The sequence below is a fragment of the Lathamus discolor genome, chromosome 6, assembly GCF_037157495.1.
Source record: "Lathamus discolor isolate bLatDis1 chromosome 6, bLatDis1.hap1, whole genome shotgun sequence".
In the NCBI taxonomy this organism is placed as follows: domain Eukaryota; kingdom Metazoa; phylum Chordata; class Aves; order Psittaciformes; family Psittacidae; genus Lathamus; species Lathamus discolor.
In genome coordinates this window covers 30,605,757-30,629,415 of record NC_088889.1, presented here as the reverse complement: position 1 = coordinate 30,629,415, position 23,659 = coordinate 30,605,757, and the positions used below count along the sequence as shown (strand labels likewise).

The following is a 23,659-nucleotide window of genomic DNA, read 5'->3' as shown; positions in this document are numbered from 1 at the left end:
TTTTTCCATCAGGTTTATACATTGCCAAATGTTAGATAGTATATTCACTGCCCTTAAAATTATCCGTGATAAAATTGTACACTACTTCAAAACCATTTCTAGCTCAAAAAACAAAAAAACCCAAACCCCAAAAAACCCTAAACCAAACCAAAACCAAAAACCAATCCAACCAAACCCTTCCAAAACAAAAATCCATGCACCACAATTACAGGAAGTATTAGTGCTGTCATACAGCACAGAATGTAAATGTGCATCTTCAATGATTTTGTTAATTTCAAACACTGGGTTTAATGGAGAGGAAAAGTTTACAATGCTTCAAACACCCTATTCCATGGCTTAACAAAAAACGTATGGGTCCATAGGAGATAAAAAATGAGTCATCTTTTCCAATAGCATTTGGTTAATTCATTTATATGGGAAACTTGTCTTAACATCTTCAAGCAAGATCAGGGGTGTCCTCCAGCCTTTTGAAAGTATTTAGAAATTATAAAAGTGTCTCATATTGTGGTTCATTTTATAATGCCAAGTAAGGCAAGAAGTTAATAAAGTAGCACAGAAAGCTTTCTTTCCCTACTTAGTACTCTTGAAAAACTAAAATCCAACTATTTAGCATTGCAACTCTTTTTTAGCAGACTGGCTTCATCACTGTTGAGAAAGGTACACAGAGATCATCCAGTCTAGTCTGTGGATTGACAAAGCTACAAAACAAGTGCATTGTGTCACAAAAAGAATGTGTATTCTGGTAGCAAAACAGGAAACACTAACTTATTTTGAAATAGAAAGCATACAATTTGTAAAGATGTAGGATAACTAGAATTGGCACCAACTCCCTTCCTCACAAGAGTGTCTTTACATAAATTCTGGAGTATCAACAGATCAAGGGATATCAGAGATGATAAAATGTCTGTTATGAGCAACAGACAATTGCCCCGTTGCTCATGTGTGTACACAACATCTGGTGCAAGGCCCATTGATAGCAAAGATAAAGTTTTAATGTTTGATGGTTCTGTGTCCAGTTCACACATAAGGGAAAGCACATTAATAAATACTGGGGTCAAGAGAGAAATGTTAGAAGCTATAATCATATTTATTTAAAAAAGTGATATCAAATACAACCATATATATTCATGCCTATTTCAAAAGCATTTTCAAAATATCAGACAGCACTGCTATTTTCCAGTCAAAACAATGACAAAGCATTTCAGCTTTCCCTTTTTTAATCTTCTCAGTATTATATGCTTTATATACACAAAATAGAGACAAAAATTGTTTAGGAATCCAGAGCTGAAGACATGATACTGAAAGCAGAGTCTCAAGATCAAAAATTTGTTACTGAAAATGATTTCTAAATTATACAGCTGTTAGGCAAGAGATGAAAAATAAAATATTCTCTTACAAAATTGTAACTCTACGCAGCTTTGTACATGTAGAATTTCATGTAGCAAAAAATAAAGTTTTATCAGTGTTTGCATGCTTTGAAGACAATATCAAGGGTTTTATCCTCGTTTTGCTAAGTGGCATTTAAATATTATATCCCTTTCTGTCCAAACCTTTTTACAAGTTTCCTCTCCTGAATTCACACAGTGGCTATAAATGGCGAGAAGGGGATGTTAGGAGAAAAAAAACCCAACTAAGTGTAGTAACAATTACTTGCTTTTCTTAACCAAGAAAATAAAGTTAAAACGATTTGATAAAAGCAGTTGAAAAGTCACATGTACTTCAACATAGCGAAGAACTGCAGTTGACGAAGGAGGTGACTATGGCAGGCTAAGTACTGAAGCATTCCCTCCATGTCTGAAATACAAATAAGGCAAAATGTGTGTATGCAGGTTAAAACAGTTTATTGCAAAAGAGCTCATGCTTTTCAGATGCGAACCTGGATACAACACAAAGAAGCTACTAATTTGAAGTAAAGAATCAAGTATTTGAATGGGGCCAATTTGTATATATTAAGCATTGTTCCTACTTGAACAACTAAGTATGTGGGAAATGAGTTTATATCATTTATATCTATTATCTGTAGGGTTTTTTTGTTTGGGTGTTTTTTTAATGATTTCTAAGTAACTGTGAAGATTTTCCAGGCGTTAAGTTTGGTTTAGTCAAAACAGTAATGGCTTACTCAGTGAGAAACACAATTTTCTATCTAACCCCTTAAAGTTTCCACCTCAAATTTTCTTTTCCTTGGATTCTTTCTTTTTGATTCTGTTAAAAGTACACCCTGGTAAAATGAGTTGTACAATCACACACCTTTGCAAGTCTGAGTAACTAGAGTTCTCCAATCATTCCCCAATAAAAAAGGCCACCATTTGTATGTTTTCATCAATTTTTGAAACAGTAAATTCTAGGAAATTTCACAGACATTTTAGAACTGTAACATGTTGTTGGTAATTTTTAAAAGCCTAATTGTCATTTTGTAATAAAGCAGGTTGCAAATAATATTAGTCTTGAGATACAGAAATACAATTCTTTACTAGACATGTGCAGAATACATTTTAAACTCCCCACCATTTTACAGATTTGTAATAATAATAATAGTCCAACATTAAAATCCATTGGAAATTTAACTTTGTATTGGTTATTTTTAAGTTGTCTGCAAAGTAATTAAGTATGAAAAATAGTACGTTATCTGAAAATTACATTTAAACTTTCTGAAGTTATTTAAAGGGCACAAGGAGCCCTAATGTTGGAGAGTAAGCCAGTATTGTACCAGATTAGTTTCAAGACCAGAAAAATTAGAACTTTTAAATAACTCATATATATACCTGCTGTGCCTAACAAGAATTGCATTCAAGCATGACTGAATTACAAATGAATGCATTTATGCTTCATCCCTGGTGGTGTTCAAGACCAGGTTGGACAGAGCCTTGGGTGACATGGTTTAGTGCGAGGCGTCCCTGGCCATGGCAGGGGGGGTTGGAACTAGATGATCTTAAGGTCCTTTCCAACCCTAACTATTCTATGATTCTACAACACTTTTTCCTCCTGTCCTCATTACAGGACCATGAAAACAGTTTACAGCTTATACTTACAGAAGTAATTTTGGAAGATATTAATGTAAGTATCACTCATTTTGCCTACCCCTTTGATGTCTATATGCAGGAAAACATGAATTACATAGCAGTCACATAGACTGCTCACTGTGAGGAAGACAGTAAAAATGTGTTGGCTGAAAGAAGTCTAAAATTCCCTCATATATCATACTGTAATTAAAAAAAATTAAAATAAAAAAAAAAAAATCAGTTTCTGCTCCTTTACAATGGACTTTGGCCTTAAGCTACAACATGCAAAAACCACTTCATCTTGACAGAACAGATAACAGTAGGAATAGGCTCTATATTAGTAAATGCTTTATGAGCATAGTTCAGCCACGTTGAGAACTGTTTATCACCAAAAGAATGCACACTAAAAAATGAGACTGGCTTTTTCTTGACAGCTTCTTGGCAGGTCCACACATTTTTAACTTTAGGTCTGGGTTATAAAATATATACTGTCACCAATTAGTATTAGTCTTTTCCTTTGGCGCAGTTAACATACGTAGCTTAAATTGCTGCCTCTAGCTACTTGACTAGACTGATACATCTATTTCATGAAACTTGACATACCTCTGAAAATTAAATTGGTATTTGCAGAGTGACAGTGTTTCTGCACAGAAAGGAGTATGGTTAGCCCTGTAACAATTGACACAGATGTGCTTTTCAGGCACTGTTTGTTTATATTCTTTACATATTAAAACACTTGGGTGATAAAGTAATTTACAAAGTGTGAAAGTTCACATGCAAACCTCCATGCTTTAGTGATTATAAAAACCATGTAATTGTCACAGGTTACAGTTAATGCAATTCAAGGGACTTTTTTTTTTCTTATATTTTTAATATAGGGCTGCCACACTATATAGCTATAGAAATAATATATTTTTATATAATAAGGAACAAAAGGTCCAGGTTCCAAGTACTGGTATCAAATTGCCAGCCTATACCTATTTATAAAACTGAGAGTGTTATTTCAGAATCAGTTCATGGCACAACAAAAGACAGGAAATTAAAGCTGTGGATTTACAGACAAGCAAGGAAACAATTCAGTGCTTTAGAGACTTCTTTCCTGTTTTCAGTTTCATATAAATTTTAAACTGAAAGCAAAAATTTTCATCCTGAAAAACATACACAGCATTTCAAAATGACACATGCACACCTGGACTTTTAAAGCCATTGTTTAGCTGTATTAATTTGAGACATTACAGCTATTAATTATAATGTGCATGACAGGGTTATTTTAAAAAAGACAATTTAAAATAAGCTTTTAAAAAGTAGCGCTGTTGCATGCCAAAATCCATACTGTCTAACACATACAGTGGTTCTGATGACATTGGTGGAAATTCAGCACACAGCTAAGGAAAACAGAATTAGGTCCAATTATGTATAACATAAAAACATCCTAAGAAATCAAGAAACCAATGTTGTAAACAAATCTTTACTGAGAGGTAAAAGCCCTTTCATGTACAGTACTACTTGATGCTGAATGTGTATTTCCATCTAGATACCATTCATTTCATACTAATTTTAATTAAATGTTACTATTGTGCAATGATCTAACTTTAGAATATTTTGATAAAGAAATTCAGGGTTATCTTCAAAAAGATTCTCAGAATGCCTGTGCTAACAATGCATTATGTGGACTACAGCTTACATACTCTATCTACAACATACTTCCATTTAATTTATATGTAAACAGAACTTGTGTTTCAAGCACCATTTAGGAAAATGTAACATATTTCAATTGTTGCACTGTAGTTGAAAGTCAGGTTTGGTCACCCTCTTACACATTCATCTTGGATATCAAAGCAACTGTCTTACAACCAATAGCTTAAGCTACTCACATAATTTGCTCCCCAGTTTTTCTCAGGATCAGAAACATCATGATAAAAAATTGTAAGGTGCACGAATAAAGGCCATTCCTGAAAAGGCTGCAACATTCTGACAGACACTCATGAGAAGCATTAAGAACATCCACAGAGATATAAATATTCATTCTTAAACGAGTGATTTGCACAGGGGTCATTTCAGACTGCAAGAATGCACCTTATTTGTGTGGCACTGACTTCATGGCACATAAATCCCCTCCTCCTTTCTCCTAGACTCAGTTACAGCTCTTCCCTACCAAAAGACCGAAAAGGTTGAGCTTGAAGAGGAAAAAAAAGACTCCAGAAGAGGTAGAAAACAAAACCTGTTTAACCCAACTGATTATATGCTACTTTTGTAGTAACGACAGTGGCATAACTGGAAAGAGCCTACAAAAACAAAAACTAAAAAAAAAAAAAAAAACCAAAACCCCAAATACCAAAGGTGTCAAGTGTATCTGCCAAAAGATACTAGGGCAATGCAAAAATCCTACTTTAATCATGGATCTGAAAATTTTAGAGTTGGAATTCAACGTAAAACCAGAAGAGGTCACCGATTCAGGAGTAACATCATTATCAACAACACACTGATGACTCTCTCTTGAATGGCAAAATTCATGTTCTCAGGGGTCTGTATGGGGGCCAGTACTCTAGAATCTTCACCAGCCACACAGACTGTGGGATTGAGTGCATCATCATCAAGTCTGCAGATGACACAAAGCTGCATAGTACAGCTGACAAAACTGAGGGATGGGAAGCTATTCAGAGGGACCTGGACAGGCTCGAGAGGTGAGCCTGTGCAAACCTCATGAGGTTCAATGGGGCCAAGTGCAGGGTCCTACACCCAGATCAGGACAACCCCTGGTATCAATACAGCCTGGGGGATAAGGAACTGAGAGTACCCCAGGACTTGGACTGGGAGTTATCCAGGACTTGGGGGTACTAGTGGATTAAAGACTGGATAAAAGACAGCAGTGCGCACTTGCAGCCCAGGCCAATCATATCTTAGGCTTCATTCAAACGAGCATGGCCAGCAGGTCAAGGGAGGTGATTCTGCCTCTCCACTCTGCCCTGGTGAGATCCCACCTGGAGTGCTGTGTCCATCTTTGGAGTCCTCAGTACAGGAAAGACATGGACCTGTTAAAGACGGTCCAGAGAAGGGCCACAAAAGCGATCAGAGAGATGGAGCATCTCTGCTATGAGGAACAGCTAAGAGAATTGGGGTTGTTCAGCCTGAAGACTGGGGAGACCTTACTGCAGCCTTTCAGTACTTAAAAGGGGTCTATAAGAAAGATAGGGAGATAATTCTTAGCAGGACCTGTTGTGATGAGGAGTAATGGTTTAAACTAAAGGAGGGGAGATTCAAACTCAGTACAAGGAAAAATTTCTTTACAATGAAGGTGGTAAAATACTGGCTAAGGGTGCCCAGAGAGGTGGTGGATGTGCCATCCCTGGAGACACTGAAGGCCAGCCACGATGTGGTTCTGGGCAGCCTGATCTAGTTGAAGATGTCCCAGCTCATTGCAGGAGGGTTGGACTAGATGACTTTTGAAGGTCCCTTCCAACCCAAACTATTCTATGATTCTATGTCTCTCCTGCAAAACAGGTCATTTCAAAAGTGGACAGCAGGATCGAAAAGTTGACATTAAGTCATTCACAATAAACAATCACAAAACAAATTATCTAAGATAAAGAGAATTCTTTCTCCTATTTTAAGGGATTCCTTACAAAGAAATCCATCATTTATGAGTACAGTTTATTACTTGTATCTGTTTTTCCGTTGATACTGAAGGAAGTCAGTTGATGCCACCTTTCAGTACCTTCTGTATTTCCTTTAAAATTTCTCAATACAGTTTAGACTTGCTTTTTAAATGCAAGTTCCTTCTGCTACACATGTCTAACTTGGTTCATGTGAACAGTTTAAGTAATTTTAATACAGCTACTCTTGTGAACAAAGGTTCTGTAGTAGGAGCGCTAAAGTTCTGTAAATTAGTGCAATCTTTTTTGTGAGTGCAGATTCCCTCCACACTGACTTCCAGTCCCCCTTTCATTCCTGCTTCCAGAACTCCAAAATGAACCCTGCTTGTGCAATATCCACACAGAAAATTTATAATGGAGACTTAAGTGTTTTGACAATAAGAGGAAAAAAAATAGTTAATTCATTTCTCCTCTTCTGTATTCAAGTTGTTTCTAACAGATTCCAGAGACATATTCATAGCTGCCTGAAGCATGTCTTCTTCACTCATATCACCTCCTAAAGAAAATAAATGCATGTAAGTCATAATAAATGCACAGAGCTGATTCTCAACTGTAGTTAAATGCTACCATTGTTCCCTTTGTACACACCGGTTTCCACTCCACCCCCAAAACTGGCTTTGTTTTTTAAAATCATTGAACATTTTGCACTTCACTTTCCATCCACAACAGTTTGTTACAAGTAATACATATTAATTTTGGATCACCAATACTTGACATTAGTAAGGCCTACATACTTACATTCTACTGAAAACTGTTTCCAGTAATTTTGTATTATATTACTCCAAGTTTATTACATTATCATACAACTTTAAAAGTACTTTAGGAAACAAATTATTGGCACAAATCCCAAAGATTACAATTTTTAATGCTCAAGCTAAACAAAACAATAAAAAACCAGAACTAAGATGGTCTAATAGCAATGCTCTTCACTCTGAAACAGGATATTGACACTCAAAGCCGAACAGCCTTTTCAAGAGAGTGATCCTTCACTGCCAAAAAGAGTAATGCCTCTGATCCATCATCTGAATGACTGCTGGAGTGAGGAAGTAGGCAGTCAAGGAAAGTAAGAAACAGAGCACAAAAGCAGGAAAGACAAGTATTTCACTGTTGAAAATAAGCTTAAAAAAAAGTATTAAAAAATACCTGGGTCAGCTGCTAGAGTGCTTGAGCTTAGAGCTGGCTTATTATGTAGGTTTTGGGCCCGATCTTGCTGCTGTTGCTGTTGTTGCTGCCTGTAAGTGTTATAAATTTATAACAGAATAGGATTAACATCAGTACGAGACCTGTATCGACTCTAGTTCATTGTAAGGAAGGCCAAGAGTGAGAAGTGGAAGCTGTTTGGTACAGTAACAGCCCTGCACCTAAAATCTCAATTGTTTCACACTGCTACCCCCCAGACATCACACCACCCCAGCGTTATGTGGCCAAGCCACATTACTATTTTCCTAGAATCTGAATGTTCTGCATTCTTACCCTCTCATGCAAAGTCTAACTCCTCCCATCCACAGCATTTCTATTTCCTTCATCACTAGGAGACAGAAATAAGAAAGAGCTACAATACCCCAACGATGTATCCTCAGGGTACTCAGTTCCCCGAGTTGGATGGCAGAGATGGGGAGCTGACTGAAGTCCCCATAATTCAGGAAGAAATGGTTAGTGACCTTCTGCTCCACTGAGATGTAAACAGGTGTATGGGGCCAGATTGGTTAAACCCAAGAGTACTAAAGGAGCTGGCAGAGGAGCTTGTAGGCCACTCTCCATCATCTACCAGCAGTCCTGGTCGAGTGGGCAGGTCCCAGAGGCCTGGAGGTTGGCCAGTGAAATGCCTCTCTACAAAATGGGCAGGAAGGATGACACTGGGAACGACATTCCTCTCAGCCTGAGATCAGTGCCAGGGGGTGTCATCAGTGTCATGGAGAGGATGATCCTAAATCAAATCACAAAGCATGTGCAGGAAAACAGGGGGATCAGGCCCAGTCAGCATGGATTCATGAAGCGCAGGTCCTGCCTGACCAACCTGATCTCCTTCTGCAATAAAGTGACCTGCCTGGTTGATGAGGGAAAGGCTGTGGACGTTGTCTATCTGGACCTAAAGCCTTTGACACTACTTCTCACAGCGTTCTCCTGGAGAAACTGGCTGTTTATGGCCTGGATATGTGTATTCTTTGCTGGGCTGGCAACTGGCTGGATGGCAGAGCTCAAAGAGTGGTGGTAAACGGTACCATATCTAGCTGGCGACTGGTCAATAGAGGCGTCCCTCACGGCTCAGTATTAGGGCCAGTGAGGATGAGAGGACTGAGTGCATCCTCAGTAAATTTGTGGACAACACCAAGGATAGGAAGGCTCTGCAGAGGGATCTTGAAAGGCTGAATCAATGGGCTGAAGCCAGTGATATGAGGTTCAACAAGGCAAAATGCCAGTTCCTGCACTTGTGCCACAATCACCATCTGAGGAAGTGTTCAAAAATGTGTAGATGAGGCCCTCAGTGACATGGTTTAGTGGTGGACTTGGCAGTCTTAGGGTAATGGTTGGAACTGATGATCTTAACGGTCTTTTCCAACCTAGCTGATTCCATGATTCTATGTATTAAGAAGGTATTCCGGAACAGCAACATAAAATATCATCTAGAATACTTTCATGTGATGCACATTAGAGGCATCATTTCCAGAAGCAGTCTTCGAGAAAGAATGCTTTTCTTCAGAAAAATAATTACAGGAATTTACAGGATTTCATTTAAAATATATCTGAATGGGGCCTACAAGGAAGCTGGAGAGGGACTCTTCATCAGGGACTATAACAATAGGACAAGAAGTAATGGGTTTAAACTTTCACAGAGGAAGTTCAGGTTAGATATAGGGGAAGAAGGTCTTTACTGTGAGTGTGCTGAGGCACTGGAACAAATTGCCCAAATAAGTGATAAATGCTCCATCCATGCAGTTTTCAAGGCCAGGTTAGACAGAGCCTTGGGCAACATGGTCTACTGTGAGGCATCCCTGCTCTTGGCAGGGAGGTTGGAATTAGATTATCTTAAGGTCCTTTCCAACCCAACATGTATTATTTTTTTCCATCCCCCACAAGACTGATGTTGCACTACCAACAGAAATCCTATTATTTACAAGTTCCTTTTCTTCATAAGGAGCCACCTGGGAATACCAAAATTCAGGTACTGTTAGGAAAACATGTTAAGAGAGAAAAGTTGGGTCTCAGTGAGAAACTCATCCACGTGCCAAAAGCACTGGAAAATAGGACATGTACTTTCAGATGTAGTTTTGTACCAACTACTTTACTTTTCAAAATACGCTTGTCTTCTCCTTCGCAGTTCTTCTGAAGAAAGGGAGTCTGCCTGACTGGTGTGAGGCAACTGAGGAACATTCTGTGGTGATGAGCCTGAGCTCTCACTTCGACGACTACCTAAAAACAGAACATACAATATCCTACTAATTACTGTAAAATGGAGTTAGTAAATGAAATACAGCTTCAGAAAATGTCTTCAAACTTCAGAGGAAGAAATATACTTACTGGAGAAATAAGCGCCTAGGCTAACTTCACTTGATACTATCTCCTCTCCTCATTAGAACTGCTTCCCTTCCTTCCTGCCACCTTTGCCAATTTGTTCTTGCTTCCTAATGATCAATGCTAACATGCAAGTTTCAACTTTTCAAAAGCAGAAAGGAGATAGCTACAGGGAATTCTGAACCGTCCTTCCATGCCTCAAAGCCAGTCTTTGCAGAGAGCTTGATTCATGCTGAAAAAAGTGGCTAACTGAAACCAATTTCAGTAGCTGCCTAAAGCATAAGCAACATGAGCACTGTAAGAGAAATTTACATGAGCACTGCACCTTGCATGCTGAGTTGAATGGCTCTGCGAAGATCAGCCTCTTCATCTTCCATATCCATTTCCTGCCTACTTAGAGCCAGGGCTTTCTGAAAATTCTCTTCATCTTCATCTAGCATGCCTGTTCCATCAAAAGGATGGTTAAGATCTATTGCATGGTCCATATCACTTCTGGGTAGTCTGTGAAATTGATAAATTTATGGCAGAATTCAGGCAGAAATAGTAACTTACTGTGAAATTTAAAGTCAGTATTTTCTACTAATTTGACTTTTTTTTTTTTTAACTTTGGGAAAAAATATTTCTCTTGTGAAAACCTGTTCTATAAACAAGTATTTTCATTTCTAAATGAAATGTGAAGCAGCATAAAAGAGTTGCAAGAAGAGCTTGCAGCTGTAAAAGAATACTGAAAATCTAAACCCATGTACATGTTTAATGGGAAAAATGTCAAGGACAATAAGCCTACAAAAAGCAGTAATACATATTATTTAAAACAACTGCTACTTAAACAGTTACAACAGCAGAAAACAGTGCATGTGGTCTCTTTCTTGGGAAACTGATGACCACACTAGAGCAATAGGTCCTCTGTAAACTAGACACACTTTCTATGTTACCGTCAAGTCATTTGATTTTATTCCATCAATTTACAACACCAGTTTACCTTTACAAAGTGGAAGAAATCATAATGAACAAATTCCTCCAAAAAGCCTTAAGCAATTGGCTTATTGCAATTCATTCACTATGAAAATGTGATAAAATTATTCCAGAAGTAGCACTTTATATGTTTTCAAGGATGTTTCATACCATCAGTACCTTTCATAACAGAGCAGCACTACAACATTTACAGTGAAATTAATCCAAAAGGGAATGCTGTATGACTTACATGATGTGAAATTCAGGTACGGGTTTCTTGTTCTTTTCTACTTATGACCAAATGCACTAAGCAGTCTTAATTATAGATCGATTACTATTAACCACAGTTTGGTAAGATTTGCTTACCCATTGCTTACCTGTACACATGGTAAGATTGAATCCTTATTCAGGTAATTTTTTTCCACTTAAAAATACACCATTTTTATTCACCAACTTACTGTTACTTTATGCACCAGCAGTAAGCATATTGCAATAAAAGTACTTCTAATTACTTCTTAAGGAGGTTGTCTCCATGGAGACATTAATGATGGAAACATTAATCATACTTTAACATTATTAAAATGAAATCTCTGTTTACCTTACCTCTGATCTCTTGATTGTGCTGTCTCTTCTCCAATTAATTTTGGTCGCTGTATCTGCTGTACCCGAATCATCTGCAATAGCTGGTCAGCCTCACAGTCTGGCAGGTCACCTTTTACTACAAATATGGAATAACCTGAGGAAAATAAATTGTAAGTCTACAGCATTAAGGTGTATGCAAAACCACTCTAAAATGCACGCTATATGGAACACAATAATGTGCAATTTATTACAATGTAGGTCTCTACCTTTCATTATAAAGGACTTGGGTTATTTCACTATTTCAATCATAAAATTAAGGATAATTAACTGAATACGTAAGTTCTAATTAATTAATTATTACCTACTTTTAATTAATGAGATTTAACATCTGCAAGTTACTATTACCTTCCTGTTGTAATTGAGCCAAGAAAAGTGCAAGATATGTATCTGATATTAGTTCTGGACCCATCAAGAGAGAGTTCAAGTTAAACCACTGTAATTAAGAAAAAAAAGGTTTGAGAGAACAAATTAGCATAAAGATTACTCAGTAACCCATTTCTGTACATTGTGGTCATTTTCTACGATGGAATATCTGAATAAATCTAGTAAATTATCAAATTAAAAGTCCTGAAGCACAATACCTCTAATGCTAAAGGTTACCCTTCAAATACTCTTCAGCTAACAGGAGGTATGAAGTGAGGAAATTACTGCATGCTCTCTCCCATTAGCAAACACTGATACCAAGCAAACAGACTAAAACAGGCAAGTCAAAATATAATTGTAGAAGAGTTATTTTAGACAGCATCTAAAATTCTGCTTATCAGAGTTTTAAGGCTGTTCAGAGACTAATGTGGGAAGAAAAGCTTCATGAGTTAACACTGTATCTTAAGAAATTAACAGATACAGGAAACAGAAGTTGAATTCTTTACATAAAATACCTTCATTAAACATTCTGCCTTTAATAGCTGGTAAAGCTGAAAAATTTAATTTAAAAAGAAAAAATAACTAAGAGCATAATGTTATGACATAAATATATACACAGATTATAGTTCCCTGAAGATGACAAGCAGTCATAAATAACACTTCTTCTACAGAAAAAATATAAACAATATGGATGTCAAAATATTCTATCTTTAAAACCCCATATATATAGCAATTAATCTGAAGAACCTTTTTCCATACCATACTCATTCAATACTACCCATTTTAATCAGGAAGCATAATTTCAGATAGTAGAAGGAGAATTCTATCTCCATTCTCACAAAAATGCATTTATCTATCTAAATTTCCATATTGCAGTTACACAGTTGCAGTTGGGCCCATACTATAATTCACCTGGAATAGAGGTGTCTATCTGCCAATCTGTCACTCAGTCACTGAATTTGTTAAAAACACCCTTTGCCACTGCAAAAGGGCAAGATAACCAACAATGCAGGAATGGGCAATAAAGTTACATAAACAAATGTGATGGACAGATTACAGACAAACTTTTAAAAGGAAACATGGAGGATGAAGGTTTGGTAAACTGCTTTTGCTTTAACTGTAACAGAAGACAAGCACGTCAGATCTAGAGTCTATTTTTCATTCCTCTCTAGGTAACACACACCTAGCATTGTTTTCATGTTGTTACAAGCTGCAGGTACAAACAGCAGACATTACCCCTCAAACTTAGAACATTTTGGGCTAGAATATTATCACACAAAATTCCACCCAACATGGTTGCATATATAATAAAACAACATTCCCATACTTTCAAGAGACCATTCAGCCTTTTTGATATTGAAAATGGCCTGTAAACATCACCCATACTTTCAAATTGAAGCAGAACAGCAGAGTTTAATGTGTTTACTCACAGTTGGGTTTTATTTAAGTTTGTTGTTTTCTGGTTTGTTTTTTTCTTGTTTGTTTGTTTGGGGTTTTTGTTTGGTTTTGGGTTGGTTTTTGGTTTTTGCTTGGTTTTTTTTTTTTTGTTGGGGTTTTTAATCTGGATGACAAGATAGGTAGCCACCACATGCAAAATGAACCAAATGCATGAAGGGACTCCTGTCCGTTATTGTAGAGCATAAAAGCCATTTCACGAACATTTTCTATGAAAAACAAAAAACCCAAACCAAAAAAACCAAACCTGAAAACACCAAACCAGCTTATGTCGTATAAAACTTATGCAGTGCGATCCAGAACAATGACTGGCTACTGAAATAAAAACTGCATTGGTGTTACAATGGATATGGATGTAACTTGAGTTATTATATGTATGTACCATATACTTGTATGGCCACCCCTTACCTTTAGCAACTACTTCCTGCTTATAAAACAATTGTTTCTGAAAGTTTTCTAAAATAGCGGAAAGTTGTGATTCTGCTTTACCCAACCTTATCCTGATGGATGCTCTTAAACATTAGCAATCATAATTATCGATACCTTTGAAATTCAAACTTTTCCTTATGCCTACAGTCCATTAAATGAGAAATATTATTTTTACAATGTCTATAAATTTATGGATTAAAATTAGTCTGCATGCTATACGGATGCTGATCTTTGTCCTCTCACCCTCTTTTCATGCAGAAAAGAGCTAAAGATGTCACACAGACTATACAAGAGCTGCAGGTCCCTAGAGGGCAGGTTCACTAAGAAATTGATCCTAGGGTATTTCTCCAAGCTAATATTCATAAAAAGTTCCCTAGTATTTTTGTGATATTACAAACATTTAACATTTACTTTTTCTTTTTTTTTAATATAGGATACTACTAAACTGCAGCCAAAGCTTGCAAAAGGCCAACACATGGTCTAGTTGCAACCATTTTTCCACCCCCATTCTGAAGTCAATTTTTAAGTAAAAAGAGACAATGTCACCTGTTTTCCTAACTTTCGAACTGTAAACCAGTGTTCCTTATAATTACAAATAAATGATTTTTCATTTCTGTAAAAAGAAAAACAAAAGGTATAGATAAAATTAAATACTCTACTATTGGAGTGCATATTAATGTTCAAGTTCTTTGCTACCACTAATTTGAACTTACGTAATAAAATTTCAGTAATACAACCATACTCATACTACTTTTGTAACATTTACGAAGTTGTCAGCATTACTGAAATCTCCATATATCTATGATGCCAGAGATAGTGAGATATCATAAAGGCAGAGAGGACAGATACTCATATACACCCCCAAATAGAAAAATTTAAAGACAGTGGGGATAATAAAACCATCAGAATGCAACGGAGCTTGAAATAGTAATTTTAAAGAAAGATTTAAGTCATAGATTAAGAGTATTATTTTTCTGTAAAATAAAAGCAAGGTGCTAAGAAAAAAAATGTCTTACATAGGGTCGATCCCAAGCCTCTGATACTCTGGGCTGTTGAAGAGGACTAGTTCTAAACCCCAAACTTTCAAGGCATTGCTTATAACCTGTCAAAAAACAGCACTTTTCATGAATCAAACCAGTCAAATCTTAATTTAAGCAATAGAACTGTCTTAACTGCTATAAACAAACATACTATTTCCATAAAACTCAGGATTTCAAAACACTGCTAGGAAACCTAGAAATCACATTATGCAAAACACGACTGTCATGGATCTACATGTAAAAGTAACATGCATGCCATATCTAAGGGGAAATAAGAAAACTACTAGGATTTAACTGAGTTGTATTAATAGAGCTTATTACCCCAGACAAAGCTGTAACTCAAAGTAAACTTCTCACAGATGCTTGATAAGATGTTATCTCTCTGCTCATAATGTACTGCTCTGCCATCCCCATCCCACCAGTACAGTATTATCCTTCCCCACAGTAACTATTGGAAATTTTTCACCACTGGACTGTCACAGGATCAGCCAGCTGCATTAGCACATCTCTATTACAGTAACTCTTTAGCACTAACTGAAACAGTGTTGTAAGAAATTTAAATTAACATTCACTGTCCTTTCAGCCAGGCAACTGCGTAGCAAGTGAGCAGAGCAGTGACAGGGCAAAAAAAGTAGAGCGTAAGGAAGCTTTTTTTTCAGCTTCAATATTGATGAAGCACAATGAAGGAATACAAGAAATGCCAAACCATTAATAGCTTTTCACTGATTAGAACAGACTTGCCCTGACATTAATAAAACAAAAAACCCCCCACAAAACAAACCAACCAACCAACCAAAACAAACAGAGGCTCTTGAGGGATTCTAGAACAACGGGAATCACCGCTCCAAGCATCATAGAACCATAGAATAGTTCGGGTTGGAAAGGACCTCAAGATCATATAGTTCCAAACCCCATGCCATGGGCAGGGATACCTCACACTAAACCATGTTGCCATCCTCGCCTCCATCTAGATACAACCCCAAGTTTGGTGTTCAATAACTTTTGTTCTTGTTTTGTGTGTGTTATAAAAACTGACATGTAGCTACTGCAGCTTTTTCCATTTGCTATGATAACCCTGAAACCATTGCCAAGGGCTTTACAGTCTGTACTTGAGAAAACAATCTCAAGTCTGCTTTTTCACCAGCAGTCTATGGGAGCCAAGATCTACACATGAAGTGCCTGTAAGAATCAACTTAGAATCAAGCTTATTGCCAGCACGTGTCATTTCACAGTTCAGGATGTCCATGCTCCTACCATATGTTTAAGGGTCTATGAACTGAAGAATTGCAGGTCACTCAGTGGAAAACCCACTGAAGATTTAGAAGTCCAGTACTTAATTACATTAAGCTTACAAACTGCAAGCTAGATAAAAAGCTCAATGCTATTTAAATTACATGAGACATTGCATAAATAGAAAAATTCTGTCAGTATAAAGCCATGCTTACTTGAATTGAGAAGAATCCGCTATCATCCATATTTACAGAAGGCTGCTGCTTAGTATGAGGTTGGGAGGGAGAGAAGGGAAAAATGGTGTAAGCATAAAAGATCAGAAATAAGTTTTGAAAATAAATATAACTACACATACTTAAAGAAACAACTCTGTATGGCCTAGTATGTAAGGCTAATTACAATACCTAAGTAACCAAATAATTAAAATCCCCAAACTTTTAAATTAGAAATGCTCAATGCTTAAAGGACAGGCAGGCATGGGAACTTCTGCTTCCACCTCTGCCACTAGCTTACAAAAAAATAACCCAAAAAATGGCAAATTGCTGATCATCCTCCTTATGATGCTTGACCCCTCTACCTGTAAGATGAAGATAATGTAGCTTTTTGGAGAAGTTTTGTAAAGCTGTACTAGTAACATTTGAGAATGCCAAATTTAAGGTGTATGAATGAAAAGACCTATAAAATTAAGAAGTTTCAGCACTAGGGAATTAACCTTTCCTAGCTATGCAAAACAGTGGGTCTGTGGTACAAAATATTAAATTTCAGGCAAATATCAAGTAACCTCAAATTAAGATGATTTTACCTGTAAAAATGTTCTATATTCTTCACTAGACACTCCTCCTTCTGCCATTCTCATTCTTTCTTCTTCATCCAACTGCTGTGCAATAGAGGATAACTCAACAGGACTAAAATATTCCCCTTGTAGCAAATTATTCAGACAGTGCTGAGCACACAACGAGCCTTCTTGCTAAATTGGAAGAGAAAAAAAAAACAAAGACAACAAAAAAAATCACATTAATGTTTCACTCTGTAAAATGACTCAACCATTTAATTCAGGTATCCTGCCCTTGCCACTCACACAGAATGCCATACATTCTTTGGATGTATTACACTGCATGCTATAGAATACAACCCTCCCATCAATTTGATGGGAACAAACCAATATGCATGCCACTTTATTTCCTCAAAGGAAATAAATTAATGTCAAAATGTTATTTTTTAAAACACTAAAAATTGCCAGTCACCTGACCAAATCACACAACTGCAACTATCAGTACAGCAGACTCTGTCCTCTTCCAAGTCACAACCACAGGAAAAGCAAACAGTTTAGATTTTTACTTCTCAATAAAAAAAAAAAATATCTCTCTTGCACTCTTAAAAGTTTTTCTTCCCTACCAAGTGTGGCTATTAGCAATCTGCTTTCCACATGTGGGAAAAGAAAGGCAGACCTTTAGGACTTTGGACAGATTAAAAATTATGTATCCACAGAATTTATTTCCAGTTCAGGTTAGAACCAATTCATTGCCGAGAAAGTGATCAGGAGCTGGAAGAGCAGTAAAGCTCCTTTTCCACATGAAATTTATGAATAGAATTTAGGTAAAAGAGGCTAATACTACTGGTTCTAAAATCTTGATGACAATGATGAGGTGACAAGAAAAAAAAAAAATCAGCATATTAAACAATGGAAATATTTTTCTTGATTAATCATTTGAACAGAAAACACTTCAGATATTTTGTTACATATTCAGCACATTTAAGATAACAGTAGTCAACCCAAATTAAAAATTAGTAAATTAACTAAAAGAATAGTAAAGTAACTAAACTACAAGTACAGACAAGATTAACATAATTTTTTTAATCCTGCTTTTCTCTTTCATTTTAATCAGTCCTCATTTTTATTTACATTAACAACTCCAATGCACATGCACTATTAAAACTAAAGCCCCTCAACTAAAATAAGTAACACCCCTCCCTCCCACCAAACCCACAGAAACTAAGAATACAAGAGCATGGCTTAGAGGAACAGACTTTGAACTTCCATGAACACCTCATAAAAATCATATGTACAAATCTTCCATGATTCCCCTTACAGCAGGAACACTGAAAGTTCCCTCTACTGCAGATCATAGAAACTTTCTAGGACTTCATCACTTAATTGAGCAATGAGTTACTAAGGCTGGACAGGCTGTACAGCCCAGCTGCAACAGAATCCAGAAACCTCCTCCAGCTCATGTCCTTCCCTCAGCAAGGATCTCAAGACTTAACAGCAGCTCCCATCCCTTTGATATCACATCCCTGCTGCTGGTCATATGATAAAACTGTAACAGAAGAACCTGTTCAAGAATCACAAGTTTCTCCACCAGGATTATATGAAACTCATTCAGAAAGATATTAAAATACCTTTGAAAATTAGTTGTATTACAGTCTTCAATCTTAATTTTACTATAAGTGTTTTTTATTTCTGTGTTTGTACAGTTTTAAAGTAATAAACATTAATTTTCATATGCAAAATTTGTACATAGTAAGTGCAAAATGTAGAAGAGAAAACTGATCTTAGTTCTTACAGACATTAACTTCAGGCTTGTTTGTTGTTGTTGTTGTTTTTTTTAATGGAGACAATACTGCATCTTCCCATAATCTGAAACTTCCTCCTTGAAATCTACCTGGATATAAACTGCTGCCCTACTTTCAGTGTTTTCAAACACTAATATCAAAGAAATGGCCAACTTCTAAGATAGTGGTTCCTACTAGCAGTAGCAGTAGTTAGTCCTACTTTCCGCAATTGTCATTACCTTGTTAAAAGTGCCCCATTGCTTAGGTCTTAGTTTTAATAAATTTCCTTTATAAATATCATATTTTTCATGCCTTTTTATTGGAACATCCAAGGTGTGCAGATTGAAGTGTAGGAACATGTGTGCGCACATACAGCACTTTAAATATTTTGACATTGCTTGATGGGGGAAAATACCCCTTAAGAGACAGAATTTCAGTTAAATTTTTTTAGACTAATAATGATAACAAGATAAAGCAGTTGGTACTCCAATTTAAAACAGGCATTCAGGTTTAGCTTTATAACTGTGTAGCTGACTTACAAAGGAGCAATCCAAGGCTGCCCCCCTCCCACAATCCAAAGCCTGTAGCAACTATAAACAACAATCAGCTTGCAACTTTAAATGTATTGTGCTCTGTGACTTCAATTTCCAGCAGTTTTATTATTAAATTAGAAAGCAACTTAGTCACTAAAAAAAGTTATCACTTCATTATGCAATAAGCTAGACCAGGTAAGGAAAAGGTATACTTGTTTTGAACTTATTTTCAAATCTAGACTAGAACTCAAGGTCATTGTAGCAGAGACTATAATGGTTGAAATCCAACACTCATCCTATGGGCAGCTGCTCTTGTAACACCACAGTGACCACCAAGTTTTGCAATAGAAACCTAGTTTGAAAGAACATTTCTCATGCTCCACAGATTTCAGAACAGTTTTGTTTTTGTTTTGTTTTTTTAAATTATACTGCTATCTTGCTTTATTTGCTAAGGAAACCAAGCAATATATGAGAGCAGAGAACAATAAAGGTGCAGAGACACTGGGAAAGTACGTGAAAAAAAAAAAGTTACATTTGAATAGCATTAAAGCATAAATAGCTCATATTTGGGAAACTGGATAAATCACAGTTCATAGAAGCATTTGTCCTCCAAAACAGGAAACGCTGTTCAGCACACAAAAGCACACTATATTACTTAGGACTTCCTTAACAGCTCTCCCTTTCCCTGCTCCTAACACAAGCAAAAACAAGCCAGCGTAGCTGAAGGGCTGTGTCAGAGGGCACAAAACCAGCCCTGCCTGCCGCTGCTCACCCTCAGTCAAGCGAGTTCTCTCACAAGCAACATAAGCAGCTGCAGCCTGTACCTTCCCATACTCGAGGTCTATTTTTAAAAGCCTAAGAAAAGCAGTCACCACGCGAGAGGCAGCGCTGGGGCTCAGTCCTGACCCTCTTTGATCTTCACTAAAAGCACTTCCTTCCCCCGCGGAGCCGGCAGGCCTCGCAGAGCCAAGCTGGGCCAGGCCACAAGCACCGGGAAGAGCTCGGCTCTTCCCCGAGACAGTGAAAACAGAGGTGCTGCCTCATCCTGCTCCCGGAAGGATGACGGGAAGGGGCACGACACAGACGAAGCGTACGCCGTCGGACCGAGAACTGCCCCTGGGCTATCGCAGGGCTGGGAGACCCAGCCGCCACCGCGAGCGGCTCCTCAGAGAAGACGCTCCCGTCCCGGAAGGCCAACCAGTGGCATAACAGCCCCTACAGCGGCCGAGTGCGCGCCGCCGCAGTCCCCAAAAAAAGAACCACAGCCCTTCCACAAACCCTCACTCACCCTCTCGTGGAAGATAGACTCCATGTTTATTGTCAATGGCCACAGCCTCCGCCTCACGTGACACCTCCCCCAGCCAATCCAACCTTCTGTTGCTCGGCAGCCAATCCGCGCAGGCCCCTGTTGGGCTAGGCTGCCTGTGTCAGGCCGGAGCGAGGCGGTCGTGCCGGGCGCCCCCTGTCGGCAAGGAGGCCAGCGAGCTGACCCGCGCCGCCGGGGGTTAAACTGGTTCCTCGAGTTCACGCTAAGCGTGAATCCCTGAGCACAGTGCCCGGGCTCCTCACGCCACCGAGCTCAGCGGTAACAGCTCGCCTCTCCTTTTCCTCCCCGGCCCTTCCACCTTCCTCTGCCGACACGCGCTCACAAAGTCGCATCCCACTGGCTGGCATTACTAACAAACCTGCCGAGGAAATCTGAAAACAAACGTTCAGATACAGCTAAAGACACGACAAACCACGGACGCCCACATCCTGGGTTTCTGTTACGTGTTTCTCTGAAGGCTAGTTCACAAATGACCTATAAATACATAAATTTTACAACCACACCACAACATGAATGATTTTTGCATAGTTTTTCTTTATTATGTAATTCTTCCTTTCCCCTCCAGAACACGACTTCTGAGGATAAACGTTTCTCACCATTTATGGACTAAGAGAACCCCTGGACACATACTAGTCATCTAATTAAATTATCTTCCAAAAGGTCAGATTAAAAATTAAGCTATCAGATGAATGGTAGTTGTCTTTCACAGCTTTACGTATTCTCCCAAGGTAAAAACCATAACCCTATGCTTTCAACGAGTCAGATAAGATAATGAATCGGAAAAAAAAATGTTTTCCATTTCATCTGCAGCCTTTATTTCCATGTAGTTTCTTCACCAGGCTTCAACTCTCTGTGCGGAAATAAAAAAACAAAGGAAAGAGACTAAAATTAGCATAATTTTATAGAACATTTACTAATAGATGCGATTATTCTACAGTTTTGAGAATGACGTATGAATTTAACTTTCCTTGCAACTGTTGTCAGTTAAAAGATCTTCAATACTGATACACTTTCTCTTTTCTTTTCAAAGCTTCAAGAGATTGAGTACTCTTAACTCTCATTCATTTAAATGGAAGCTTGATGCTGCTGAATTCTAAGATATTAACAGACTTTCTACATAATGGGATCCAAAAGGAAAAAAATCTACTTCTTTTAAATACAAAAATTCATTACTTTAGTGGGAAGAGAACTAGGGTGTGAAAGAGGGGATTTTTGCCAGAAGCTGAAATACCAGCCTCATTTCACCAGTAACTGCAGTAAGAAAAGTGTCATGGGGTAGATAATGTGATAAACTTACTTCCGCAACTAACTACAAAAGTAAGTTTATAACTTTCTTTATGACTCTGGTCTACCTAAATTAGGCGAGATCAGAGTGTAAAAAAAAAACAACACACAAAACAACAAAAAATCCACCTGCAAATTGATAGTAACATTCTTTTAGTTCACATTGTTTTGTTAACGCTACAGTCTTAATACAGAATTAATAGTGATAGAGCTGAGGCAATGCATTAAATTATCTAAATTCTCCCCCAGAGGTCGGCCAGCAAGCCTGAACTCATCAGTGTCTACAATCACATCCTTCAGTGAAGATACAGCAGCTGATGACATAAATGTGTTAATTTTCAAAACCTTGGTGATTATTTTCAAATGCCAGATTTACACAAGTACCTGGTGATCCTTTCTTTCACTACTAAGATGGCTCCTAAAGCCCCAATTTTCAGGGGGCATTAGTAATTTAAACCCTTCATGAATGTTTGCTGAAATTTTTAGGGCTTTCTTCCCTTTAGCATTTTGACACTGATGGTTTTTTTTCTCATACTTAAGACTCTCAAGAAGAGCAGAGAAGCATTTTGCAAATAACATAAGCAAACCTTCTATATAATAAGCTCTTGTTTCTGAAGGTAGACAGCTTTTCATCATTCAGTCTGTCCAAATAGCATCCAACCACAAATCCTAAGGGAACAAGGATGTGAACCCAGTGATCACGCAGAGCTTGGGCAAAATTCACCATGGCTGCTAGAGAGAAAAGGATAACAGAGGAGGGTTACTGATAAATCTGTACATGGAAAGTGCTGCATACCCGGCATCTTTAATCTCACTTACTATAAGACAATGCTGTTCCCAAATCCTTACAGTTTTAGAAAGAATCCTAACTTATGGCCCTGGAGAAGAGAGTTTTAACCTAAAATGTGAGAGAAACACAAAACGTCTTTTAAGATATCCCTGGTGAAATAGTTCTATTTAAATGTTCTAGAGTAATCTGCCCATTAAAGTAACTCTAACGAATGCGTTTACTACCTAAACTCCTGTAGACAGCCACTTTATTACCTGTAACAAGGCTGAAGTTAATCTATACGTTCAGTGGGGAATTGACAGGAAGAAAGGGCATTTCTAAAATCCAGCGAGCTTTTACAACCTAAGCAAAGCTAAGATTAGCGTCTTGTTGTAAGTTTTAAGAGACACCACGGAATTCACAGCTGCGAGCTCAAACCCACATACTAGTTACAGAGGACGGACAGAACCAACGCCGTTGCTCGCACATCCCAAACCGCAGGCGGTCGCCATGGCGGCTGGGGCCGGCGCTCACGGTAGTGACCCAGGAGAGCCCTGCCAAGCTCCCAGCTCCGCTGCTCCTAGCCTGTCTGGGGACCCCACCGTCCCCCGCACGCCTGGGCCCGCAGGGACAAGACGCCATAACACTACGGGGCTGAAGGTCGCTCCGGCCCGGCCCCCCCACTCTGTGTTCCGGCCGCACGGACAGGGGACAGGGGACAGGGCACAGGGCGAGGCTGAAGCCGGGACCACGGAAACTGCCCACCAGCGGCTCCCACCCCACGCCATTACCGTTCGTCCCTACCGCCAGACCCGGCGCAGCGCCCACACCAAGGACACCGGCAACAGGCGGCGCGAGCAGGCCGGGAGAGCCCACTGGCTGCGCAGGGAGAGGGGGAGGAGAACGCACCCCTCCCGG

The 23,659-nt window shown here is 38.3% G+C and overlaps 2 protein-coding genes across 9 annotated transcripts; both read right to left on the bottom strand.

Moving 5' to 3' along the window:
- Positions 1-1,066: 1,066 nt before the first annotated feature.
- ATXN3 (ataxin 3) lies at positions 1,067-20,700 on the bottom strand. Of its 4 annotated transcripts, none has more exons than XM_065685656.1 (11): positions 20,650-20,700; positions 17,078-17,242; positions 16,491-16,535; positions 15,022-15,107; positions 14,552-14,618; positions 12,104-12,191; positions 11,720-11,852; positions 10,491-10,666; positions 9,940-10,063; positions 7,796-7,884; positions 1,067-7,148 (listed from the first exon to the last, which is right to left on the bottom strand). In XM_065685656.1, the coding sequence occupies exons 1-11, from the start codon at positions 20,671-20,673 to the stop codon at positions 7,054-7,056; spliced, it is 1,092 nt and encodes a 363-aa protein (XP_065541728.1). In that variant the 5' UTR covers positions 20,674-20,700; the 3' UTR covers positions 1,067-7,053. The 4 variants fall into 4 exon arrangements, with proteins under 4 accessions (XP_065541728.1, XP_065541731.1, XP_065541729.1 ...); XM_065685659.1 differs by having other exon boundaries at positions 17,078-17,238; positions 20,650-20,680; XM_065685657.1 differs by lacking the exon at positions 20,650-20,700 and adding an exon at positions 20,268-20,438.
- Positions 20,701-21,202: 502 nt separating this feature from the next.
- Positions 21,203-23,641, bottom strand: NDUFB1 (NADH:ubiquinone oxidoreductase subunit B1). Of its 5 annotated transcripts, XM_065685653.1 has the most exons (4): positions 23,533-23,617; positions 22,792-22,870; positions 22,560-22,704; positions 21,203-21,538 (listed from the first exon to the last, which is right to left on the bottom strand). In XM_065685653.1, the coding sequence occupies exons 3-4, from the start codon at positions 22,697-22,699 to the stop codon at positions 21,502-21,504; spliced, it is 177 nt and encodes a 58-aa protein (XP_065541725.1). In that variant the 5' UTR covers positions 22,700-22,704; positions 22,792-22,870; positions 23,533-23,617; the 3' UTR covers positions 21,203-21,501. The 5 variants fall into 5 exon arrangements, with proteins under 5 accessions (XP_065541725.1, XP_065541724.1, XP_065541722.1 ...); XM_065685652.1 differs by lacking the exon at positions 22,792-22,870 and having other exon boundaries at positions 23,546-23,641; XM_065685650.1 differs by lacking the exon at positions 22,792-22,870 and having other exon boundaries at positions 23,533-23,640.
- Between the last annotated feature and the right edge of the window lie 18 nt (positions 23,642-23,659).